Here is a 27,858-nt window from a genome sequence, read left to right on the forward strand (position 1 = left end):
GTGCACTTACACGTGTGTATCTCACGCATGCCGTCATGCACAGGGTGACTTTTCTTTTTAAATCCCCCGTTCCATCTCATAGCAGCATTCTGTATGCAACGGCACTCATATGCGATGTATTGCGTATGGGCCGAGTTGCATATGCGACCCATAGAGAACAATAGGGCTGTCTGTGTGTAATACGCCGTGAAATAAAGCAGACCGCGATCTTTCACGCCCTCCACCCCCAATGTGACACGAGAAATAGAGGGTTGCTGGTTCAATCCACTCGGTGGAGAATTTCACCCAAGCACCATTGGACCAAAGGAAAGGCATCAAAGATCTCCGGTGCTGGGCCAGAAAATAATCAGGATCGGCCACCAGAGGTTGTGGCTGTGACGCAGTTTGCGCTAGGCTGAGGAAAAGTGGAAGGCCCAGGAAAGGTTGGGGAGCCAGACTAAAGTAGCTAATACAAGTTGGTGGGAGAGAGGGAAGCTGTGGGAGAGAGGGAAGCTAGGGGAGAATTCCCCCCCATAGTCCTATTATGTAGGAGACCACAAAGCTAGGGCCAGAGGTAGCAGGTCCTGGGCAGCAGCAGATGACGCAGCTCCAATGCCTGAAAATGAAAAAGCAAGGAAGAGAATTCCCATGTAGATGCAGTGAGAGGAATGAGGTCCTCTGATCCTGGGTCTCAAGCTGGGAATGAAAGTCATCATCCTGGCCAGCAGAAGATGATGCAGCCACAACCCAGGTCCAACTGGGCCAAAAAGAAAATGCTGGGCCGAGGGGAAGGAGGCCTGATGGAAAAATTAAAAAAAGGTATCCAGGGAGGTGCCAGGAGGGTTAGAGAGGGAGCCAGGGAGGAACTGTGGCCTAGGGCCTAGACTAGGTTGCAAGGACGAAGGCCAAAGTCAGATTCTCAGAAGCGGAGCGGCCCGACGGCCAGGGACCAAATAGAAAGAGAAGGATCTCCTAAGCTTCCATAGAGGGCCAACTCTAACTACATGCTTTATATAGAACAAATCAGGAGCACCAGATCCTTGTGTCCGCCTCTTCCCCCACTAAGTTGTCTGTTGACTTATTTACCTTTTTTTTCCAGCCTCCTAGTGGCACCAGCAGCCCATATTCTTGCTTCCTATGTCCATCAATGAAGCAACTGAGAAAGCAGAGCTGCTTTATTGCAAAAATAGCTGAACAGCAATACCCCACCGAAATTGTGGACAGATGGTGGATTCTTCCGAAAAACACAACCCCACATCTTAATTATAGACAAGACTTTTATGGAACGCCATACTATCACGGAGGCACTAAAAGGGGTTGTATCAAGGTTGGCTTATCACCCAGAGGATCGGTCCCTTGTCCCCTCTCCTCCTCGCTGTGGGCTTGCTGCACCCCCCACAGTAAGGAGGAGACTGAATGGAGTGATGGTCACACATGCACCGTACCGCTCCACTCATCTTCATTGGGACCGCTAGTACTCATCTAATTCTGTCATCCCCATAGAAAGTAATAGAGCAGCACCGCGCATGTGTAACTGCCAGTCTCATCTCCTCCTCACTGCGGGGAGAGTGGGGGGCAACAAATTCACAGTGAGGGGGACACAGAATCCCCATTCTCGGGATCAGTGGGGGAATCGGCAGTGAGCTGCCCACTGATCACTTTTATAAACTTACGCTTTGGATAGGTGATACAAGTCTATCTTGGTACAGACCCTTTAATTTACAGAAGAGGCGTTGTCCGGGATTAGAAAACATGTCTGTCTTCGTCCAAAATGAAAGGCTCCCCTGCTGCAATACCACATGGACTGGTGCGGCGGCGTGCCACCTGAGAACCCCATTACTGTATACAGCAGCAGGAGCCCGATGAAGAACGTGATGCCGCGTTCCATAAATAAGAGTTTATTCGTACAATTATACATCAGCGTAACTATATGGGGTAACAACACCCGAGGGTCAGTCCGCGGCCGCCCCGGCCAGCTCATCCAGCAAGTTCATCTCTCGGGCTCCTTGCTCAGTGTAGTCAGAGCTCAGCTGCCATATCTTTACCACACCGGCACCGTCTCCGGCTGCCAAAAGTTGGGTCTGCGTCCGGTTGAACTCCAGGCAGTAAACCGGTTTCTCATTCGCCGTCTGCTTTATGCTCAGCGACGGTTTCTGGGAGCTTCTTCCAAAATCGAAGAGCAACAATTCTCCTTTAGGGAAACACATGAATACATTGTAACATAGTATGTTAGGCTGAAAGAAGACAATGTCCATCCAGTTCACCTGTTTCCACACCCCCTGCTTGTTGATCCAGAGGAAGGCAAACCCCCCCCCCCCCCCCAAAAAAAAAACCAACGAGGCAGAAGCCAAATTTTGCCCGTTTGGGGGGGAAAAAAAATTCCTTCCCGACTCCATAATGGTGGTCAGAATAATCCCTGGATCAACATTTGAAAGTTCCTACCTGACTCCAAGACCTGTTACCTGTTGTGGCCTGAATTACTGTTATTATCTGTCCATCAATAAGCTGCATGTAGAGCAATTCCCTAATGATCATCTATTAATATAACTACTCCTAAAGCTATAAAGCCATTGCCATACCGCAGGGGAGCTGAAGTGCTGCCAAATTCCCTGCAGTCAACTAGCAGCAGGATACAAGCTTCAGCAAATCGCCAGGTATTAACACTTCGACAACATTCAACGTACATCAGCTGTGCGTTGGGTTTATACGGAACGGACTCGGGAACCGAGCCAGCTTCATACACAGCGGCCTTTGACAGGCAGCTAACTCTGATCGCAGCTGTGAACCACTTAAATGCCACTGTCAATTGTGATAGTGGTATTTAAAGGGGTATTCAGTTTTCACACACTGGATAGGTGAAAACTAATAGATCACTGGATGTCCAACCACTGCGATACAACAGTGACCGAAAGTGGGGCAAATAGGAACCCCCGTTCACAGAATTCCACCGATGTATTAGATTTTACCCTCTCTGGAATACCCCTTTAAATGTCCCAATCAGGATTTAAATGGGCCCTCAGTAATGAACCTGCAAAGTGCCATTCAGGTGTCTTGGCTTAGCAGCCTGGGACCTTGTATAGGCCCCCAGGGCTGCAATGAATGGTTGCCTGTTAAGACCTACCTATGGCATACCTTAATAGGATGCCTGAGCTGAAAAAAAAACACACGTTGGCATCACTGCATCCATAAGTCTGATCTATTAATATAACAAATTATTTATCCCGCATGGTAAAAGCTCAAAAAAATACACAACTCCAGAATTGCACTTTTTTAGTCAGCCCATCCCCAAGAAGAAATTTTATATAAAGCAATCAAAATGTTATATGCATTCCAAAATGGTACCAATAAAAACCATAGATGGTCCCATAAGAAGCTGCATCAACAAAGAAAATAAAAAAGTGATGGCAGCAGAATCTTTAAAAATAATACCACAAAAAACTATATAACCCACTATATAAATTCGATATTGTCGTAGTCGTACCGACCCACAGAATAAAGTTATATCATTTTTACTGCAGTATGTGCGCTGAAAAAAAATTGTGTTTTTTCCCCCCATTTCACTGCCCTTATAATCTACCGTACTTCAAAGGGTATGGCAAATTAAATAGTACCACTGAAAAACACAACTCATCCCATGAAAAACAAACCCTCAAGTAGGTAAGTCGCTGGAAAATAAAAATAAGTTATACTTTTTTTGAAAGTGTGGAGGAAACAACAAAAATTAAAAAACAAAAATGTCCGTGTCCTCAAGGGGTTAATGAAGCCTCAGCCCTTACCTTCACCAGAAGCCGCTGCAAAAACTAAGGGGCGCACAGGAGACCACTGGATGCTGAAGAGGTATTTCTGGGAGAGCTGCAGAGAAGTGAGCGGTTTCTCCTGAAGCATGGAGTAGAGGTGAGTGTGTCCGTCTGTCCCTGCGCTCAGGAAGAGGTTCCTGCAAAGACGTACAGAATATAAGTGGGCGTTACAGAAACAGCCGGCACCCGCGGGTGTGGAGTGGACTCGGCTCCCGAGCCCGCTCCATACACACTTCAGGACGTTTATAGTCGTTCGGCGGTCCTGAAGTGGTTAAAGTCCCGCTGTCACGAGACGCTGTATATTTTATATACATCAGACAGCAACGGACGTTATGCACCATGACTGCGAGGAGCGCCGGACGGGAATCTTCCCTCAAACGTCCTTTGCCGCTGGAGCACAACACACAGCTGGTAATAACAGTGAGTGGCAGCTGGGGGGTACGTCCACATAGCAAGGAGGATCCACGGCAGATCTGTCCCCACATTTAAAGGGGTGAATATTGGAAGCATAGACTAGCAGGCAGGTCAATTTACACTAAATCAGTCTAACACATTCCCATATTTCCATCCAAGCCCTTCACACTTATGATTGAAATACTGGATGACGGCCATTCCTGGTCACGTACAACCCCCGGGTGGGCCACTACTCCAACCAGACGGGGGTCGTTTCTGTATCTCCCTTTCATCCCAATGAAGAGCGGCCACGTGGGTGCAGCCACCTCTCCTTGGGGGATCAGCGGAGGCCCCCCGTAGTCGGACCTCCATTTATCCCACCATTTCAGTGCTACACCCCTGGTTAGTTCGGGTGGCTTTACATGGAACAACCATCGTCCAAATAATTGTTTGATAAAGCTGATGTAAGTGACAGTTCCGTGTAAACATGGCCACCAAGCAGGTTGTTGAGTGACAATTAATTCCCCGGTCGCTTTGCTTCAGCTCGCTAAAAATAGTCCCTAGTTGACTACTTATTATCCGGTGTAAACATTTTTCCATGCCTGCCCTCCCTCACCTGATTGCCTGTCAAACTCTGGAGGTCTCCTCTGTATTTCAGTCCTTTCCCTGCACTGCAGCCCACTGTCTGATGCTCATCAGCCACCATCTTGAGAGTGAGATTTATTTTTTACTTTCATTTTGAAATCTCTCCCATGATGCATCAGCACAGCATTATCTGTACCATTTCTCCCTGCTGGGGGAACAGTTTAATTATCATTAGCCTCTATAGTCTTCTAAATGAGCTACAGTCAGGATGATGACCTCTATTATAACTGTGTGATCATCATCAGTGACAGGAGTGCCCGTGTCGCCTTCTAGGCACTTTCTGTGGTAGATTCGTACAACAACATCACACAGACTGAGAATCTGACTAGTTTCAGACAACATAACCCAAGTAGATCTGAGCTGATCAGAACTGAGATCACATGACCAGCTGAGGAGAAAGAGGCCGGGAGTGTCAGACAAAAATGAATAACTAACCAAGGTAACACTAGCCCACTTATATATACTGGGGGGGGGGGATAGCTACATAATGAATATAAAAACAAAACACCAGAATGGCTCTTTAAGAAATTTAAGAGGTTCACTTTAAGTCTATTGCCACTTGACCTCATAAAATGTTTCTTACCTGTGGAAAGGTGAGCAGTCAACACTATAGACGGGTCCTCCATGAGGGGAGAAGGCAAACTGGGCTGGGGCCTTCAGGGGAATAGAGGAAGTCACGGTGGTGAGGGCAGCCGTCTGGACGGCCGTGGAGCACTTCAGCAAGTAGCCGCCTTCAACTCCGACAACAAATACACTCGGATCAAAATGTGATGAGGAGAGGCACGTCACCCCCACTGCGGCGTCCCCCCAGCCGTGCTGCAAGGGAACATGGGAATGTCACAGAAAAGAGACTTTCAATCATTGGGTGGGAAAGGGGTGAAAAATTGTACTCATCGTTTCAAACGGTTTAACTTCCCCATTTGTTAGCAGTCGTACTTCATCATCCTGCTGCTACAAAGAAACCAACAACTTGCAATTCATCCCATTACAACCCATAGCTTCCTGCTCTTTCAAAGTCCACCTACCATTGGAGTTAAAGGGGTATATCCAGGATAGGGAATAACTTGTGTATCAGTGGTAGTGCAACTGCTGGGACCTCCACTGATCCAGAGGAATCACCCCGTGTAGATCACAAAATTTTGTCTGCGATGGACGTACAAAAGCGCCACCAACCTAAATACGGCTGCCAGAAATAGCCACGTTTAAAGCGTTGACCAATTTCAGGCGGTCCAACTGAAGTTAATGGGACCGCCAAAAATTGCTAATAGCTTGGACTTGGCTATCTCCGGCAGTTCCCATTGCTGTGGTGCGTATGCACAGCCAGTGCTGTCAAGATTCAGAGAGACACTAGAGGCGATATCTCTTGATAACTAGGGCGTCACTGGTTACACCCCACCGATAAGAAAGCTGCTCCCTATCCTACGGATAGGGAATAATTTGCCAAAATAGGAATACCTATCCCTACAAAACCCTATATCTATGTAAGGTTACGACAAGTCTTAGGGCTGACAGCGTCAGGGTGCAGAGAGATACATCCTACTGACAAGTGGAATTGTAATACCCAGTTATAAGTAAATTTATACACTTCCAAGAGGAATAACAGAGGGACAGCACAATGCAGAGTTCTAAGTAAAGATGTTCCTACATTGTTATTTCATGGGGAATGCAAGTAGTTCCTTGAACAGACATGATTGCAGGGCTTTAAGTCCTATAGAATCTAGAATGTAAAGTGTAACTATGCTTTCAAAACATTATTGACGTCATAGGGACATGTCAAATGTTTTGCTAACTAGAGGTCCCGATGCTCAGACCTCCAGTGATCACTAGATCGAACCAGCTGAAGCGCTCATCCAAGTGCTATCACTGCTCACTAAATGAGGATAGGGTTAATAGAAAGTCTATGGGTCTGTCCTCAGCTAGCGAGTAGCGAGAGCAATCAAATGAGTGCTTCAGCTGCTTCATTCTAAGCGGGGCTCAGTAGCCGGATAACAGTGATCTAAACTTTTGACATGTCAAAAGTTTTTTGGAAGCGCAATTAGACTTTAACTAAAAAGCTTAAAGAAAGCCCTACAATCTCTTTTTTTTTTTTGGCACAGCGGACGTACCTTGTTTACCTTTGAATTACTGGGCATTTGCTGAGAAACCAAAGCAAATCCGTTGTGCAGCACGAGCTGTCCCTCCTTCTCCATCTGCCATACAAGGATCTTCCCATCAGAGGAGACGCTCAGAAGCTGCAGCCTGTGAGACTGCGGAACCTCCTGAAGCCAACGGACCTGTTGGACAACAGAGAACTGTACAGTGGCAGCTGACGAGACCCATGGCACATATAGGAGAATGAAAATGAAAGCTGCCTATATAATAACTAGGCTGACAGCAGCTAAACACACTCTGATGGCTGGGGTCAGACTGGGGTGCACCAGGATTAAGGGGTCCCACCCTCTGGATATACAAAATACATGCACAACCACTATTACCTACATTGCACTGATCCACTGTTATCACTGCATGCAACGTACTACCATCAGTACAGGCCAAAGGACGGCAGGAAGTTGTCCTCGACTGCTCCTCATGGCGTTACGGGGGGCGGTGATTATTCTAGTCAGTGTGAGCCCATATGCCCTGTGTGACAGACCTCCAGGACTAAGATATTGATGTATCATCCTCAGGATAGGTAATCAATATTAGGTCAGTGGAGGTCTGCCATTCAGTACCAGTGCTGTTCAGATAATTGGTGAGGCCAAGGTGCTCTTATCAGAACTGTGACGTCATGTTCAAGGGTCACATAGCCTGAGAGCTATGGGATTGAGCTGCAATACCAGGCACAACCACTATGAAGTGTATAGTGCTGTGCCTGATATGTAGTGAAGTGACAGCGTTGCTTGGTGAACAGGGTGCGCATGCAGTGCAAGTGTTTCAAGGGGAGAGGGAGCGCTATTGTTGCTGAAAACAGCTGTGGATATGCAGCGGATTCATCGATGGTGCCGATTTTGCTGTGGTTTTTAATGTGGAAATGCTGCAGATTTTGCCATGGAACATTCTGCTGTAGAAAGTCTGCAGCATTTCCGTTCTGTGTGAACGTACCCTAAGGGAATACTGGCAGATTTTTGTAACGTTGGCCTGCAGGACAATTACTGGGCTTATGTGTTATTAGTTGTAAGGTCTCACGCACACACAGGTATATATAAAAGTTGGACATGCCATTTTAACTCATTATTACCTGATAGACGGCATCCATATGGCTATCTACTGAGAGTCCACTTCTTCCAATATGAGGGTCATCTGTTCGACTTGTGTCCCACACTAGAACTTCCCCATTAAAGAGACCACCTAATGAGGGAGAAGTAGGTTCAATCCATAGAAATCAATAGATCACAATAAAAGTCATGCAGCGGAGCCATATCTGTCACTTAGCCTCTCCTATCTGGGGTTTTCTATAGGACAGCGAGTTATCATGCTGCACTAAAGAAATCTTACAAATTACGAATTCGGCTCAATCGCAGATGTATGTTGCAATTCAGCTTCTAATCTCCTAGTTGCAAAGACATCATGGACCACAGGGGGCAGCACTTGTACAACACCCATTGTACAAATAGAGAAGTTCCATATACAAGAATCCGAGCAGCGGAACATACCAGCGAGAAGAGACGGCCTGGAGGGATGAAATGCCAAACACATGACTGAACTAGCCACATCTAGGACTACATCAGGGTGGTTGGGGTTGAAGCCCCGTCGGTCCAGATTCCATGTGCAGACGTAGGACTTCTCTGTGCTCCAGTCCCCATCTCCTAACCTGAAGATTACGGAAAGAAAACCAAAAAAGTTAGAATTAAGGCCCATTTCGACACAAAGATTATCACTCAAAAGCAGTCTTTTGAGCGATAATCGTTGTGTCCAAACACACTGCCATGGTGCAGTATCCGTTCATCGCTCATTTCTAGCAAGCTAGAAATAAGCGATGACTCCTATCAGGGCCGCATGCCGATTTTCTCAGTGGGCGGCACTGATAGCATTCTTTCAGCTGGTATCCCGCTGGGACTTCCCAGCAGGATACCAGCTGAAAGCTCTGAGAACAAAGGAGCTGTCAGCACTCCTGCTGTTTCTGGGAGCTAGCAGCTCAGCACATCACAGCGAGAACAAAGCAGCTGTTTGCATATACAAAATAGCTGCATTGTTCTCTAAGCTATCATGGCAGTATCCCGCTCCGCCTGCATAACTCTTAGTAGCTAATTAGAATTATGCAAAAATCATAGCTCCAAACTGTCAAACTGTCATTTGAGCGAGTTTTGAGCGATCATCGCTTTGTAAATGGCTGGCAAAGTCTCTCCAAGGAGAGCACATTGTTAATTTTGATTGCTAATGTGAGCAATAATGCATTGCAGTACAGAAGTACTGCAATGGATTATAAAAGCGATCAGAGCTTTTCTGGTTCAAGTCCCCTATAGGGCCATTATAAATGTAAAAAAATAAAACCCTTTTTTGCACATTTTTCCCCTCTTTGCATAGAAAAAACCCACACATATTGGTATCATTGACCTGTATAATAAATTGAACACACTATTTATTCTGCATGACAAAAAAATAATGTTTATTTTGGGCTCTGAAAAAAAACGCAATAAAACTCATAAAAAAAGCGGTACATAGTGAGTAAAAGTACAGCTCGTCACTCAAAAACCACGCCCTCCCAGAGCTCCGTCCATGGGAAAATAAAGACGTTATGGGACTTTAAGGGAAACCATGTAAAAAAAAAATTATTTCCAAAAGAAATTGTTTTTATTGTGCAAAAGTGGAAAAACCTAAAAATAAAAAAAAAACCCCACAAAAACATAATTTTGGTATCATCGTAATCGTACAAACGTGCAGAAAAAAAAAGTATCGTCATTTATGCTGCATAATTAATGCTGTAAAAAGATTAAAAAAAACTTTTTTTATCCTCAAAATAAATAAATAAAAAAGTTATACAATACATTACATGCACACGAAAATGGTATGAATAAAATTACAGTTTGTCACACAGAAAACAACCCGTCATATGGCCATAAGATGGAAAAAGAAAAGACGAAAACAGAAAAAGATGAAAATCCCCCCAAAATCTGTGTGTCCTTATGGCCAAAATAAGCTGCGTTATTAAGGGGTTAAAGATTCAAAACCTTTTTTTTCTGATTTCTCTTCTCCACTTTCAAGATATCATAACTCTTATTTATCCATCGCAGCCATCTGAAGGTCGTTGTTTGCGGGACGCGTTTTTGAGTCGTCCTATTTAATGTGACAATTATTGGACTGAAAAAAAATCTTTCAAAAATTTCTAAATGGAGTGAAAACTACAAAAATGACCTAAAACTGATGGGTCAGAACTAGAGATGAGCGAGCATACTCGCTAAGGGCAATTACTCGAGCGTGTAGTGCCTTATGCGAGTACCTGCCCGCTCGTCTCTAAAGGTTCGGCTGCCGGCGGGGGAGAGAGTGAGAGATCTTTAGAGACGAGCGGGGAGATACTCGGCTAAGGCACTACTCGCTCGAGTAATGTGTCTTAGTGAGTATACTCGCTCAACTCTAGTCAGAACAAATACAACAATACAAAATTAAGTTTAAAAAAATAAAATTGCCATAAACACCTGCTATCGAAAAAGCCGATTGTTATGTATCCGAGATCAGTACCTCACCTGCCGTAGGAACAAGCAATGACGGATCCCGTGGAGTTCCAAGTAACACTGGTGACTTGAAGCCGCTCAGCCACCGCATCAGGATACTGCAGACTGTGCAAGCAGGAGACCTGTATACAAGACACAGAGGACAGAAGGTTCGCAAGAGAGAGGTCTGAAGTCATTGATCAATGCGCTGCACCGTACAGCGTCTCCCAGAGGAAACTAGAAAGCAGAAGTGTCACTAAAAACTGAAAAAGAATTTGCATAAAAAAGGTCCAAAGAACTTAGTGAGAATTATTCTGCGCTGCACACAAGTACCGGTGTAGGAATAAAAGCTAAAGAAAACAAAACAAGGGTCATGTACTGGCGGTACGGCAAAGTAATACCCCATTTAGACAACGATTGTCGCTCAAAATTTGCTCAAAAGCCGTCCTTTGAGCGATAATCGTGTCTAAACGCGCGGCCATCGCGCACTGTTTGTGCACTGTTCGTTCATCGTTAACTTTCAGCTAGCTGAAAGACAACAATGGGTTTTATCAGGAACGCGCACGGAGTTCTCAGCGGTATACCGCTGATACTATTGTTTTAGCTGGTATCCCGCTCGGAGAACACAGCAGAAGCATGCAGAAGACAGCGCTCCAGCTGTGTTCTGCATACCCCACTTGGAGCGCTTAGCTGTATACCAGCTGAGCGCTTCGTGAACACAGTAGAAGTATGCAGAAGACAGCGCTCCAGCTATGTTCTGTATACCCCACAGCAGCTCTCGGAGAGCGTAGATGCACACAACAATTATTGCTCAAAAGATTGCTTTTGAGCGAATCTTTAACGATAATTGTTGTGTTTAAATGGGCCTTAAGAATTGTGTTGCCTGCAGAAAGAAAACAGAAGTTTCATTTTCTAACCTTTACAGGCCACATTATGGGGAGGGCAGCACAAGGTACCTGAAAGTCCATTGCAAACAATGACAAGCAGACTGTTCTTAGGGTCCATTCAGATGGTTCCATTTTACGATGGAACTGAACAGCGTCCAATGAACCCCATTGAGTATAATTGTGTCCGATTCCTGTCCGTCATTTTACCTAACAAAATCCTGCACTCATCCTCATGTTCCTCTAAAGACATTGGGGTACAATTGGTTGCTCGGGGCAACCAAGACAGTTTTTCTTTTAGACAGTTTCATAAATCTGCCCGTTGTCTTTAGAGATGTCAGAAAATAACATTGTTGACTGTAAACAGTTGTTCACGTTGACTTTAAAAGTCTACCGGTGATTTCAGAAAACCTCTGAGATACATTGATATGTCAGAACGTTTGATTGCGGGGGGCCCGGGTGCTGAGACCCTAATAGCTAAGCTTATGAGGTCAAAGTAAGTGACCCACTGAGTCTGAGGATGTAAGTTTTAGACTTACCTCTCCGCCATTCCCCTCGGTGGCACGCCAAGTAGTCCTATTATTCAAAACCAAGAATGGGAGGACTATTTAGCAGCACCGCTCAATGCCCTGCAGCTGCTGGTTCCAGTGTTGCCACCGGGGGAAGGTAAGTATACAACTTACACCCCAGAACTCAGTGAGTCAGCTACTTTGTGCCCAAAAGCTTAGCTTATAGGGCCCAAACTATATTGCCAGCCTCTCTGCTGTCAGAGCCTATCAGGATACAAATTGGATTGGAAAGGGTTAACACAAGTGCTGGGAAGGTGCATACATGTCATCGTTTCCAATGAAGATATGGGGTTAAACCCTCATTTAAAGGGATTTATGTGCTTATAATACAGCAGTAGTTTTACCCTATAGGTCCGCACATGGCATGATTGTGGTTCATGGGCCGTGCCTTGTACCGCATCTCACCTAAAGGGGATGGAGCTGCAGTACCAGACATAGTCCGGTCGCTGTAATACAGACAACATGAACGCCACCGATTTGTTTCGGGGTACTCAGACGTATTTTATGTCCGTAAAAAAATTATTTTTTTCTTTTAAATCACAGCTCGTCCCATTTTGGTCTGTATTATGGCCCGAAATTGGCCATAAAGTCAATGGGATGGCATAAATAAGCATAATATATGCGTATTTAAACATGAAGGCAGGGGAAATCTATGGGACCTTCTTGTTTTTTTTTTGGCGCATGTGTATTCACTGCATTTATTATGCACGCAAAAAAAAAGAGTAAGAAGGACCAAATAAGCATTAAAGGGGTTGTCCCGCGCCGAAACGGGTTTTGTTTTTTTTTTCAACCCCCCCCCGTTCGGCGCGAGACAACCCCGATGCAGGGGTTAAAAAAGAACACCAGACAGCGCTTACCTGAATCCCCGCGCTCCGGTGACTTCTTACTTACCTGCTGAAGATGGCCGCCGGCATCTTCTCCCTCGGTGGACCGCAGGGCTTCTGCGCGGTCCATTGCCGATTCCAGCCTCCTGATTGGCTGGAATCGGCACGTGACGGGGCGGAGCTACACGGAGCTACATGGAGCCCCATTGAGAAGAGCAGAAGACCCGGACTGCGCAAGCGCGTCTAATTTGGCCATTAGACGGCGAAAATTAGACGGCAACCATGGAGACGAGGACGCCAGCAAGGGAGCAGGTAAGTATAAAACTTTTTATAACTTCTGTATGGCTCATAATTAATGCACAATGTACATTACAAAGTGCATTAATATGGCCATACAGAAGTGTATAGACCCACTTGCTGCCGCGGGACAACCCCTTTAAATATATGCATTTTTGATCCATTAAAACACAGCGTATTCAGTCTGTGAAAAAACTGCATGCACCCGTGTGAATGAGCCCTAACACAGCCAGCACCCACCGAATATATAGAGTGGGCTCGGCTCAGTATCATCCCTACACAAACCCTGCCACTAAGGGGTTAAGGTCCATGATCTCACATGTAATTTGTATATATAACCCAGCATACAAGTAGTTAATCTCTATATATTACTAACGCGCACACCGATGTACCTGCGGATTCTGTTCCTCCCACGACACTTCAAAGTCATCAAACGCGCGACTTCTCCAGTTTTTCTGCAGTTCTCGGATCATGACTTCCTCCACGCCCTCCAGAAACTTTCCGACATCCGGGTAATCTAGAAGAGGCCCGAGGTCGACATCCAGAACTCTCTGGTCTTGTTCCCATTCGGTCTGTGTGCCAACCTCGCTGGTAACGTGCGCCTGCGCGGAGGACTCTTTACTGGCGACGGGACGGGTCTGGCAGCTTCTCTGAAGAAAGAAGTATATAATACAGTGCAAAAGTTATAGGCAGGTGTGGAAAAAATGCTGCAATGTAAGAATGGTTTCAGAAATAGAAGGGTTAAAAAAAATACAAAGTGACTAAACAAAAGAAAAATGTAACTCCCATCCATATCTGGTGTGACCGCCCTTGACCTTCACAGCGGCACCTGTTCTTCTAGGGACACTCAGGCTGCATTCAGACGAACGTATATCAGCTCGGTTTTTACGCCGAGCCGATATACGGCATCTTTCTCTGCAGGGGGGGGGGGAGGCTGGAAGAGCCCAGGAGCAGGAACTGAGCTCCCGCCCCCTCTCTGCCTCCTCTCCACCTCTTTGCACTATTTTCAATCGGGAGAGGCGGGGCGGGGGCAAGGCTAATTCACGGCCCTTAGCCCTGCCCCCAACCCGCCTCCTCTCATTGAAAATAGTGCAGAGGGGCGGAGAGGGGGCGGGAGCCTCAGTTCCTGCTTCTGGCTCTTCCAGGCTCCCCCCGCTGCAGATGAGGAGGACGTATATCGGCTCGGCGTGAAAACCGAGCCGATATACGTTCATGTGAATGCAGCCTCATACACAGTCAGAGATTCTGTAAGATTATAATCAGCGGTATGAGTAACCAATTATACACAGTCAATAACTGAATCACAAACAGCTGTGTAGGAGGCTTAAAACTGGGTGAGGAGCAGCCACAAAGGTGAGGTTGTGGAAGACAGTCTCCTGTCACAGTTCATATACCATGACAAGACAGAAGGTAGTTATACTGCCAGCAAGGTCTCTCCCTGCAAAGATTTCACAGCAGACAGGGGTTTCAAGATGTGCTATTAAAGCTCTTTTGAAGAAGCCCAAAATAACGGGCAACGTTGAGGACCGCAGATCCAGCGGTCGGCCGTGGAATCCTAGTGCAGCAGATGATACACATCCTGCTTACTGCCCTTTGAAATTGGAAGATGTCCAGCAGTACCATCAGCTCAGAACTGGTAGAAACCAGTGAGACTCAGGTACACCCATCTACTGATCGGAGACGTCTGGCCAGAAGTGGTCTTTATGGAAGAACTACGGCCAAAAACCCGTCATACCTTCCACATAGAAACAAGCCAAGTGACTCAACCATGCACGAAAACCGGAACTGTGGTGCAAAAAACAATGGTAACAAGTGGTCCTGATTGATCAATCACAATGGGAAAACTTTGGCTGTAACAGAAGGCAGTTTGTTCAGTGAATGCTTGAGGGTGGCACAATAATGAGTGTCCGCAGGCAGCAGTGAAGCATGGTGGACAGCGGTACAATAATGAGTGTCTGCAGGCAGCAGTGAAGCATGGTGGAGAGCGGTACAATAATGAGTGTCTGCAGGCAGCAGTGAAGCATGGTGGAGAGCGGTACCATAATGAGTGCCTGCAGGCAGCAGTGAAGCATGGTGGAGAGCGGTACCATAATGAGTGTCTGCAGGCAGCAGTGAAGCATGGTGGAGAGCGGTACCATAATGAGTGTCTGCAGGCAGCAGTGAAGCATGGTGGAGAGCGGTACCATAATGAGTGTCTGCAGGCAGCAGTGAAGCATGGTGGAGAGCGGTACCATAATGAGTGCCTGCAGGCAGCAGTGAAGCATGGTGGAGAGCGGTACCATAATGAGTGCCTGCAGGCAGCAGTGAAGCATGGTGGAGAGCGGTATAATAATGAGTGTCTGCAGGCGGTAGTAAAGCATGGTGGAGAGCGGTACAATAATGAGTGTCTGCAGGCGGCAGTGAAGCATGGTAGAGAGCGGTACCATAATGAGTGTCTGCAGGTGGCAGTGAAGCATGGTGGAGAGCGGTACCATGAGTGACTGCAGGCGGCAGTGAAGCATGGTGGAGAGCGGTACCATGAGTGTCTGCAGGTGGCAGTGAAGCATGGTGGAGAGCGGTACCATAATGAGTGTCTGCAGGCGGCAGTGAAGCATGGTAGAGAGCGGTACCATAATGAGTGTCTGCAGGCGGCAGTGAAGCATGGTGGAGAGCGGTACCATAATGAGTGTCTGCAGGCAGCAGTGAAGCATGGTGGAGAGCGGTACCATAATGAGTGTCTGCAGGCAGCAGTGAAGCACGGTGGAGAGTGGTACCATAATGAGTGTCTGCAGGCAGCAGTGAAGCATGGTGGAGAGTGGTACCATAATGAGTGTCTGCAGGCAGCAGTGAAGCATGGTGGAGAGCAGTACAATAATGAGTGTCTGCAGGCAGCAGTGAAGCATGGTGGAGAGCGGTACAATAATGAGTGTCTGCAGGTGGCAGTGAAGCATGGTGGAGAGTGGTACCATAATGAGTGTCTGCAGGCAGCAGTGAAGCATGGTGGAGAGCAGTACAATAATGAGTGTCTGCAGGCAGCAGTGAAGCATGGTGGAGAGCGGTACCATAATGAGTGTCTGCAGGCAGCAGTGAAGCACGGTGGAGAGTGGTACCATAATGAGTGTCTGCAGGCAGCAGTGAAGCATGGTGGAGAGTGGTACCATAATGAGTGTCTGCAGGCAGCAGTGAAGCATGGTGGAGAGCAGTACAATAATAAGTGTCTGCAGGCAGCAGTGAAGCATGGTGGAGAGCGGTACAATAATGAGTGTCTGCAGGCAGCAGTGAAGCATGGTGGAGAGCGGTACAATAATGAGTGTCTGCAGGTGGCAGTGAAGCATGGTGGAGAGTGGTACCATAATGAGTGTCTGCAGGCAGCAGTGAAGCATGGTGGAGAGCGGTACAATAATGAGTGTCTGCAGGCAGCAGTGAAGCATGGTGGAGAGCGGTACCATAATGAGTGTCTGCAGGCAGCAGTGAAGCATGGTGGAGAGCAGTACAATAATGAGTGTCTGCAGGCAGCAGTGAAGCATGGGGGAAGTTCCTTGCAAGGTTGAGGCTGCATTTCAGCAAATTGAGGTGGGGAATTGTATGGATTAAAGGCTCTCTCATAAGGGGGGTATATATTCATGTGTGGTGATTACATTTCCATATTTTGGCTGCACATCTCAGTTCCGGAAAAAAAAATAAAAAGTTCTACTTTTCTATTATGGGGTGCTCTGCCTGTCACTGTTATGGGTCACCATGGCTGGTCCTGTTATTGGGGTGCTCTGCCTGTCACTATTATGGGTCACTATGGCTGGTCCTGTTATTGGGGTGCTCTGCCTGTCACTGTTATGGGTCACTATGGCTGGTCCTGTTATGGGGGTGCTCTGCCTGTCACTATTATGGGTCACTATGGCTGGTCCTGTTATGGGGGTGCTCTGCCTGTCACTGTTATGGGTCACTATGGCTGGTCCTGTTATGGGGGTGCTCTGCCTGTCACTATTATAGGTCACTATGGCTGGTCCTGTTATGGGGTGCTCTGCCTGTCACTATTATGGGTCACTATGGCTGGTCCTGTTATGGGGTGCTCTGCCTGTCACTATTATGGATCACTATGGCTGGTCCTGTTATGGGGTGCTCTGCCTGTCACTATTATGGGTCACTATGGCTGGTCCTGTTATGGGGGTGCTCTGCCTGTCACTTTTATAGGTCACTATGGCTGGTAATGTTATGGGGGTGCTCTGCCTGTCACTATTATGGGTCACTATAGCTGGTCCTGTTATTGGGGTGCTCTGCCTGTCACTATTATGGGTCACTATGGCTGGTCCTGTTATGGGGGTGCTCTGCCTGTCACTATTATGGGTCACTATGGCTGGTCCTGTTATGGGGGTGCTCTGCCTGTCACTATTATGGATCACTATGGCTGGTCCTGTTATGGGGGTGCTCTGCCTGTCACTATTATTGGTCACTATGGCTGGTCCTGTTATGGGGGTGCTCTGCCTGTCACTATTATGGGTCACTATGGCTGGTCCTGTTATGGGGTGCTCTGCCTGTCACTATTATGGATCACTATGGCTGGTCCTGTTATGGGGTGCTCTGCCTGTCACTATTATGGATCACTATGGCTGGTCCTGTTATGGGGTGCTCTGCCTGTCACTATTATGGGTCACTATGGCTGGTCCTGTTATGGGGGTGCTCTGCCTGTCACTATTATGGGTCACTATGGCTGGTCCTGTTATGGGGGTGCTCTGCCTGTCACTATTATGGGTCACTATGGCTGGTCCTGTTATGGGGGTGCTCTGCCTGTCACTATTATGGGTCACTATGGCTGGTCCTGTTATGGGGGTGCTCTGCCTGTCACTGTTATGGGTCACTATGGCTGGTCCTGTTATGGGGGTGCTCTGCCTGTCACTATTATTGGTCACTATGGCTGGTCCTGTTATGGGGGTGCTCTGCCTGTCACTGTTATGGGTCACTATGGCTGGTCCTGTTATGGGGGTGCTCTGCCTGTCACTATTATGGGTCACTATGGCTGGTCCTCTTATGGGGGTGCTCTGCCTGTCACTATTATGGGTCACTATGGCTGGTCCTGTTATGGGGGTGCTCTGCCTGTCACTGTTATGGGTCACTATGGCTGGTCCTGTTATGGGGGTGCTCTGCCTGTCACTATTATTGGTCACTATGGCTGGTCCTGTTATGGGGGTGCTCTGCCTGTCACTGTTATGGGTCACTATGGCTGGTCCTGTTATGGGGGTGCTCTGCCTGTCACTATTATAGGTCACTATGGCTGGTCCTGTTATGGGGGTGCTCTGCCTGTCACTATTATGGGTCACCATGGATGGTCCTGTTATGGGGGTGCTCTGCCTGTCACTATTATGGATCACTATGGCTGGTCCTGTTATGGGGGTGCTCTGCCTGTCACTATTATTGGTCACTATGGCTGGTCCTCTTATGGGGGTGCTCTGCCTGTCACTATTATGGGTCACTATGGCTGGTCCTGTTATGGGGGTGCTCTGCCTGTCACTATTATTGGTCACTATGGCTGGTCCTCTTATGGGGGTGCTCTGCCTGTCACTATTATGGGTCACTATGGCTGGTCCTGTTATGGGGGTGCTCTGCCTGTCACTATTATGGGTCACTATGGCTGGTCCTGTTATGGGGAACTCTGGCTGTAGTTATGGGGGCACCTGTACTCCCCTGGAAAGATGGCTGCCGGGACTAGTAATGTCTTGGACAGGAGCCCGACATGCGGAATAACTCACTGATTCACAGCGGGACCCCTGAGAACTCCTCCACAGAGACTCCACCGACACCGCATCTCCGGCCCCGTCTACAAAGCTCATGGTCCGTCACCGCTACCTGTTACCACGGCAACCGCAGGCGGCTCCGCTGATGACGTCGCTGGAGCGACAATTAATGGCGCCTAAAATCTCCTTAAATGATTATAACGAATTTTCACCTCTGAATCAAATGTAAAGAACTCTGATAGACAAATAAAACTGACGTACTAACTGTACAACCGATATACGATAAACTACGCTGGTTAAGTATCATCAGTAAAGAAAGTCACCTCTACTGACGCCGCGGGCGCCATCTTTAGAATGGGCAGGGTTGAAAAAAAACGAACTGTTGCGGTGGGGTGGGTTGTCTAAGTACTCATACCCTGAAGTTCGTACATCCACCGACGGATTTCTCACGAACAAAAATGATTTAAACGAGACTGTTATGTACACAGCTGAGATTTACTTGCCAGTAACAAACATGGCGCTTGGTAGATATTGCCATGTGACAGAGACATAGAGCATGATGGGTAATTTCAAGCAACAGGGAGCCAGTGATTGTCTTACTGTAGCCTCCATTACTAGTTTTGACCACGTGCTTCAATTTAGTTGCTGTAGCACTACAAGTTCCAGCAGACACATTATTATATTATTACTATTCCTCAGTCACAAGTTATAAAATAAAGATAAAATTCAACTGTTGACTTAAAGCTTTTTTGGTCAATAATTTTCACTCAAACCCAAAATTTATGGTAAAAATGTTGTTTATGACCAATTAAGGGAAAATTCTGCAGCAATCTATCAGTAATTGTGTTGTTGTACCCCAAGGGCCAGTTGACGCTGGCGGTTTTTGCTTCCGTCTAGCTATTCTGTTGTGGGAGCAGCTAAACGGAAAGACAAAAGGAAGCAGACCTATAGCTTTCCATTTGCTTCCTTTTTCCATTGACAGCAATGTTTAAAAAAACGGAAATGCTGCAGTCTGTTCTGGTTCAAATTTTTTTAGCTGGAGCCAAAATTGCAGCGGTCTGCGCTTTCGCTTTACTCTTAAAAACGGAATGGCGACGGATATTGACAAACTGATTAAAACTGAAGGTCTTCAGTATCAATGCATGTTTATGGGTACAAAAACGGATGCGTTTTCTTTCCTTTTAGCTGCTCCCATGACGAAACAGCTAGACCGAAACAAAAAAAAAACGATAGTGTGTGCGTAATCTTATAGTACAGGCGCAATATTGGAGGTATCAGCAGAATGGGTAATTTTGTTTTAGGTTGGTAATGGTAGGGAGGGAGCTGGAAAAGTGAGTTGCCAAAGATGTCTGGGCAGCAAGCTTTGCAGATACATTGTAGCTGGAAGACATCATCATGGTGGTCTGGAAAAGACGTAAAAGTAAAAGGCTCCAGTCAGAGTAGACATCATCTGCGAGTCATAGGATATAAGGGCTCATTCTGAACGGAGCCTATAACACTGATGTGAACTGACCACACTGTAGTGTAATCTAAGGTGACCAGACGTCTCGATTTAGGTGGGACAGTTCCGCTTTGGGATCCTGTGTCGCGCTTTCCCCAAGGTCCTAAGTGGGACATCCATGTGTTCCTCTTTGGGGACGTCTGTCCCGCTTTCGGGATGTGGGGTCACCATGAAGGTGATTACCAGCCGGGGTGCTGTGGCTCTCCGTCTGGTAATCACTCAGCGGTGCTGTGACCGGATGCACACACTGATGGCAGTGTGTGCATCCGGGATCTTCCTCCCCTGACGTCTCCTTCTTGGTTTCTGCATTAAAAAAACATTTTGCCTGGAAATTAGCTGCGTACCTGCAGCTGATTTCATACTATGCGGCACTCCGGCTCCCCTGGTCAGGTGTAGCGCCGCTAGTCAGGTGAGGCCACTACAGACCATTGGGAACTGGGAGTGCTGACGGTGGGAAGTCTTTGGCGGAGGTGAGGGGGAGCACCACATAGTATGAAATCAGCTGCAGATATTCGGCTGATTTCCAGTCACAATCTGCACCAATGGTTCGTATGTTGGCTTTTTTTTAATGCGAGAGTGCTACGGAATTTGCTCCCTGCCTTTTTTGAAACGGCCCTGTACTTTTTATAATGACGGAGGTAAAATCATACATTATGATAAGCCACGCCCCCTGACCACACCCATTTGTTCCGCTTTGACCCTGGGATAATCTGGTCACCTTAGGCCCCTTGTTCATGGGCGTTGCGGTATCCCGCGGTGGAGATCCGCGTGGGAGCCACCGCCCGGGAGCAGGAGCCGCAGACGAATCTCCAACGGTCAACCTAATCTGACAGATAGGCTAACCGCGGAGAATCGGGGCAATTCGAAGCATGCTGCGAATTGCCTGCCGCGAGTGGAGAATCGCAATGATTCTCCGCTTGGGGACAGGGGGGCAGCGCTTTCCATAGCAATGCTAGGGAAAGCTTCACATGGCGTGATTCGCCGGCGAAATCACTGCCGTGGAAAGGGGGCCTCAGTGTAATCACTAATAGGATCTGCACAGCACCTGCGTACAAGCGATATCTATCACCATATGGCCAATGTATGGTGATATTATTCGTCCTTCTGTAGTGGATTGCCAAAATAGCAATTTTTTTTTTTGGCGGCACAGTTCTGGGATAATAGGGGATTAACGCCATTGTTGTTCTCTCTTTTATATCCCTGTGTTTTGTTACAGACTCCTGTGGTGCACAAGGGTTTGTCAGTGACACCAATGGGTTCCCATTGTCCTTGAAGGGCTTCAATAGCCATAACGTATATAATAGGCCGGACCTGAGCAAAGTGTTTGTAATGACTCCATTGCTTTCCATTATACGCAAGTTCTGAATCTATTAAGCTGTGAGAGACACAACGAGAAGTGCCTGAGGCATTGTGGTTATTACTCTACAGGCAAGAGTACAGACTATTCGGCTGCAATGGGCTCATGGAGGGAGAGGCCCAGTGATATTTGGTTCCACCCCCTTGTCCACTGGTGTTGGAACCAGTACAGGACTCTCCTCCCCCAGAGGAACTGAATTGCTCAAAAAGAAGTTGGTTGGGAAATGTCTAAAGCCCCATTGAGATGCAATGATTATCGCTGAAATTCGCTCAAATGATGTATTTTGAGCGTTAATCGTTGTGTGTAAATGCTAACATCGTTTGCTTTTCTGCTGATGATTTTTACTAGAGTTTAAAATCCATCAATCGCCGGAGAGCTGATCGCATTCTCCACGGAGAGCGCTGATAACATTGTATTCAGCTGCAGTCCTGCAGGAGAACAAAAGCTGAGTGCAGATAACAGACCACCTGCTCTTTTCTGCATACAGCTCAAGGAGGCTCATTTACATGCAAATGAAGCTAATAAGCTACCAGTGGGCATTAGTGCCCATTAGCAGCTTATGCAAAATGATCAATGCTCAAACTGTCAATCATCCTATCCTTTGAACGAATTTTGAGCCTGTAAATAAATCTTTGCGTGTAAATAGGACTTTAAGGACCTTTTAGTAAATACAAACCCCCTAAATAAATGCAGAATCAGATGTTGTCCACTGCGCCCAGAAGGGAAGATCACTGCAGGAATGATGAGTGGCGGGTTGTTTGTCCTTCTACAGTTAGAGCGGACTGATCCCCGGCCTAATATGGGAACAATCCCTAAGGCTTCTTTCACTGCTTTTGTACTCATGTAAAGGCCTGTTCAGACCTTATTATTGCTCTATCCAGGGGTCCATCAGGGTTTCCATTTAAATTCCCCAAAACGCCTGGACAGGACCTGAATCAAACCTATTTTGACCATTTAATGAAAAGTTCTTACACATAGACCAACAGGTCTACGCTTTTGCAGGTTTCTGTTGGTTTCTGGCATTTTTGCCGCAAGTAAAGCGCAGTCCATTACATTATTCTTTCTAGCATGAGATGCCAGAAAAAAACGGGAACCAGCCAAACCAGAGGCCTTGTCATAACTGTGTATAAATATGCATGCCCCTTCAGATCTATTTCATTATGCCTTGATGAAGGACTGAGAGTAAAAGTCTGAAAGCTTGCATTAACGTCATGCATTTTTGTTAGCCATTAAAAGGTATCATATCTACAAGATTTCTTTGTTTCTCTTCAGAGAACAATCACATTTTGATCTACTGGTGACACCGGAACAAACCTTTTTCATTATACCTTAATGGCTAAGAGAAGGTTGCATTCATGACCCGTCCAAGGGTGCCATTCGGGAGTGAAAACATACATCCTAAGTACCCTGTTTCCCTGAAAATAAGACATAGCATGATTTTCCAGAATTTTTGAATATGCAAAATGATTTTTCAGGCTTTTTGAGGATGCTTGAAATATAAGCCCTATTCCAAAATTAAGCCCTGCTAACAGTTAATTAAAAAAGTCAATTTAAATAGTGTCCAGGCAGCTATACATGTAAAAAAGTTAAACCTTTTTGAACAAAAATTAATATAAGACACTTATTTTCGGGAAAACACGGTAGTCCCCTAGAGGAAGGCCATAACAAGGTCCAAACAGGACCTAAAAGAATCCTGCTTTTTAGAGGATTTTTTTCGGGTAGTTATTTGTTTTTCTTTTTTAATTCACTTTTTTACATGCGTTTTTTTTAAATCTAGAAAAAACATCAGAAAAAAAAATTAAATCAACGAGCGTACTGTGACTGAAAAAAGACCACTAACCCAAAAAAGGCATTACAAGTAAAAAAAGACACAAACCCCTCACAAACTATTTGTAGTTCATGTGATGTTTCCCTATTGTCTAACATTGTCTAACTATTGTCTAACATCGGGCTGCAGTGTTTTTGCCCCCAAACCATGTTGTTTGTCAGGAAAGTGTGAAATCACCATTAAAGTAGTAAAAGTCATAAGACACAACTTGCATTAAAATCGCATCATGTGACTGGCGCTGTTTAACTTCCCCCGTATCAATGACCGCGAATGAATTGGCCATTCTATATCATGAAGTACGGGGAAACAGCTGTCGTCAGATCAGGAAATTCTGTTTTGAGGTACAAACAGGAACTTGCAACCAAGATGTGATTTGTGGTATCTGTATACTACATTTACCTTGTAGACCCACCCATAGTGGTAATTAGTCATACGGAGATTGTACCGCGCCGCACAGCATCTACCATTGGATTTCCTGCTAGGAGATTCATATTAGGTCTAAGGGCTGCTTCACTCGGACATATTTGCGCACGCAATAAGCAGAGAATGGAACCCATTGATTTGAATGGGTTCGCCCTCAGCCCTCCCTCGTAAAAAACGCTATTTTTGTGTGCATTTGCATATGCAATTTTGGTCTGTAGAAAATGCGCTGTTTTCATGCGTCTGTATGTGCAGGTTTTTAGGTCAGTGTTGCATCCGCGTTCACTGTGTTTTTCACGTACACAAAAAACACTCAAAAGGTTGAACGGACGCCAGTCGTGGCACAACCCACAGAAAACGGGATGCGTAAAAAATAAATGTGGTGAATACGGATGCTAACGCATATTCCCTGCTTTCTTTTTACGCACCCATAGACTTTTATGTGCGAATTTGGTCCGTAAATACGCACTAGAATCGGGAATGCAACTGTTCCGCATAAAAAAATGCCCGTCTGAATACATCCGTGTGCGGGCTGTATCCGGTCAGTAAATCATATGGACTGAGGACAGAAAGACAATATACCCGTGTGAATGGGCCCTTTCATCACTTCATGGTATACTACCGTCATAGAAAGGCGAGCCTAAGGTTGCCTGCACACGGGCGGATTTTCGCTATGAAATCCGCACCGCGGATCTGCAGCGAATAGCGCCCATAGCGTGCTAAAGGAAACCGATTCTTCCCGCACACTTGCAGAAACCAATTACGACATGCTCAATTTTTGCACAGATTCCGCACGGACGGCTTCTATTGAAGCCAATGAAAGCCGACCAACCAGCAGCCCGTCCGCAATTAGCATTGCGGACAGGTCGCGGATTCCACGTCATCGGCTAGTGATGACGTGGGGAAAAAAATTTGAGAAAAAGACCTGTGCCGTGTTGTCTTATGTGCGTAATACGTGCGCGCACAAAAATGCAAGCCTGAATGGCCCAATGTAAATCAAAAGAATGCACGTGTAAGGCCGCCTACACACGGGCACATACGGATTCCGCGTGGGGAATCCCGCACAGAATCCACCCGTGCCCCCAGCCCTGTGTACCTGTCTTTTCTTCTGTACTGTGAATGGGCTGCCGGCGCACTAGCACAGTACAGATTTTCCCGCACAGACGCTGAGCGATGACGCAGAACCTGTGCACTTTCCGCAATGGTGATTGCCGAAGGCTCGCGGATCGGATTGCTTTCATTGACTTCAATGGAAGCCGTCTGCGCGGAAAACGCTCTGAAATAGAGCATACTGCGATTTTTCAGCCACAAGCGGAACCCGCAATTGGCTTTCGAAAATCACTTTTCCATTGTATGCTATGGACGGACATTGCGGTGGAATCCGCGGGCAGAAGCCCTAATACACAGGCTTAATATGCCGGTGTGAGTGAGCCCCCGTACACCCCATATCTGTACATATACAGACACCAGCTGGTGTATATACTACCCCAGAGGCGATGACCGGACCAGCATACAGAACGAGCGCCGCTGCCTCATGGATGAGGGATACGACACGGCTCTAGACATGATGATTATTAGATTCTACCAGTAATCTTTTTAGAGCGCCAACATGTTCCGTTTACAGTCACGGGGGGCATAGACATAACATTCCGTATTGAACCAATAGATAATGTGGATAGGAGGGGCGTGTGTGGCCCACATAATACGCAAGCATTTTTCACGCATGTAATACGTGGCACTAACAGCCCGTTCATTTCTATAGGGCTGCTCACACCTGTGTTCTCTTCAATAGCGTATTACATATGTGAAAACGCAGCATGTCCCATTTTGGTGCATAATACGCACCAATATAGGTTATGGGGATTTGACATACATGTTACATGCATACTTGTTGTGTACTGCGTATTACATGCGTGAAAAATATGCATCTAATACGCGGGCCACATACGCCCGGGTGAGTGAACCCTAAGGAATTAGGATACTTTAATCTTTATATTTAAAAGGAATAGCGTTGGTGCTGTACCGTGGTCCGGCCATCTTTTAAGAGCCACTCACCAGTTCGTATCGGTGCATGTACAGATATGATGTGTATGAGGGTGCCTGTAGACACTCAATATTGTACCGCTCTCCACCGTGCTTCACTGCTGCCTGCAGACACTCATTATTGTACCGCTCTCCACCATACTTCACTGCTGCCTGCAGACACTCATTATTGTACCGCTCTCCACCGTGCTTCACTGCTGCCTGCAGACACTCATTATTGTACCGCTCTCCACCATGCTTCACTGCTGCCTGCAGACACTCATTATTGTACCGCTCTCCACCATGCTTCACTGCTGCCTGCAGACACTCATTATTGTACCGCTCTCCACCGTGCTTCACTGCTGCCTGCAGACACTCATTATTGTACCGCTCTCCACCGTGCTTCACTGCTGCCTGCAGACACTCATTATTGTACCGCTCTCCACCGTGCTTCACTGCTGCCTGCAGACACTCATTATTGTACCGCTCTCCACCATGCATCACTGCTACCTGCAGACACTCATTATTGTACCGCTCTCCACCATGCTTCACTGCTGCCTGCAGACACTCATTAATGTACCACTCTCCACCATGCTTCACTGCTGCCTGCAGACACTCATTATTGTACCGCTCTCCACTGTGCCTCACTATTTCTGCGAGACGCGCACAGTAATAGAACATGCCGCGATTTGTTTTCTGCGCGTGTTTTCACACGGACAAATCGCGGCCGTGTGCATAGGATGGCATTATCTAATACAATCCTATGCAAGTGAGCATGGGCAGAAATTCTGCGGGAAATCCCGCCGTGGATTTCCGCCTGTGTGCAGGAGGCCTTACAGACAGATATTTCACATTTTGACTCCTCACAGTCAGCATCTGCTGCCATTTTTACGCCCCCCAGTTCCTATGTTGAATCACAACTTGTTTCTATGTTAAAGATGCAGCCTTTTGGCCACAACTCTTCCATGCAGCCACTTCTGGCCAGACATCTCCGAACAGTAGATGGTCACACATGGCAGATTTGTTGCAGAAATGTCCGCAGCTGTTCATGCATCAGTACAGGACTTGCAGACATCCGAGTGTTTGCTGCAGACACCTCATTCACATAACTGGATGTGATTCTTCTGCAACAAATGTACTGTGTGTGAATATACCCCGAGGTGTTGGGGAACAGCCCTCCTGTCTCCAGCTGTGACCCGCCGGGAGGGGAGCCAGGGTTGTGCATGGTGAACTTAAAGCTATAAATTACATGTTTCCATTAGTAACTTCGCTCAGTCTACTGCTGCTCTTCATTTTATCTGTTCCGTGCAGGAAAGAAGTATTGGATTAGCAGACTTCTGGATTAATGGATGCCGGATTACAGGGATTTCTGTATGTTATGATTATTACTATTTTTCTATAGAAAAGTTGGATAATCGGTTTAAATACACAGTAAATAAAAAGTAAACTGATTACCGTTGTTTGGGCTGAGGAGTTCACTGCAGACCAGACTATAGAATAACCCCCTGCTGGAACTGCAATAAGGGGCCCATTTTTGAAGATTGCCAAGGGGCATTCAACAATAGGTCCACCGCCGCCTCTGCTGAATGACATGAAATGGGGGGGTTGGAGCAGAATTTAGGGGGGAAAAAAAACGTTTATGAGCGAAGCCTTTTCAGAGGCCACAAGTGTCTTTAGTGCTGTCAAATAAATTATGCAAAAAGACCTCAGGGATGAAGAGACATCCCTCGACTTCCCCCAGAGTCCCCACCATGCTGGAGTCCCCAACGCAGCCCCTCTGCAACAGCGCCCTGTCCAACAAAATGCATAGTAATACACAATGAATGGCCCCTTTATTAGAGACCCCATCTAGTAGCACGTTGGACTCCTTTGACCTTCAGAACTGCAGCAGTTCATCATGACGTAGATTCTACTAGGTGATGAGATCGTTCTGCAGGAATATCGGCCCCTGCGGACAGGAAGCTTCTTGTAGTTGCTGCAAATTCAATGGAGGAACTGGTGTGTTCTGAC

At 46.6% G+C, this 27,858-nt stretch overlaps 1 protein-coding gene across 2 annotated transcripts; it reads right to left on the reverse strand.

Moving 5' to 3' along the window:
* Positions 1-1,861: 1,861 nt before the first annotated feature.
* On the reverse strand, positions 1,862-18,942 carry DYNC2I2 (dynein 2 intermediate chain 2). Of its 2 annotated transcripts, none has more exons than XM_066580355.1 (9): positions 18,736-18,942; positions 13,408-13,665; positions 10,475-10,584; positions 8,447-8,604; positions 8,032-8,141; positions 6,929-7,087; positions 5,398-5,630; positions 3,756-3,913; positions 1,862-2,170 (listed from the first exon to the last, which is right to left on the reverse strand). In XM_066580355.1, the coding sequence occupies exons 1-9, from the start codon at positions 18,814-18,816 to the stop codon at positions 1,932-1,934; spliced, it is 1,506 nt and encodes a 501-aa protein (XP_066436452.1). In that variant the 5' UTR covers positions 18,817-18,942; the 3' UTR covers positions 1,862-1,931. The 2 variants fall into 2 exon arrangements, with proteins under 2 accessions (XP_066436452.1, XP_066436451.1); XM_066580354.1 differs by having other exon boundaries at positions 6,920-7,087; positions 18,736-18,930.
* Positions 18,943-27,858: the final 8,916 nt, after the last annotated feature.

Source organism: Eleutherodactylus coqui, chromosome 10 (assembly GCF_035609145.1).
Source record: "Eleutherodactylus coqui strain aEleCoq1 chromosome 10, aEleCoq1.hap1, whole genome shotgun sequence".
Taxonomy (NCBI): Eukaryota; Metazoa; Chordata; class Amphibia; order Anura; family Eleutherodactylidae; genus Eleutherodactylus; species Eleutherodactylus coqui.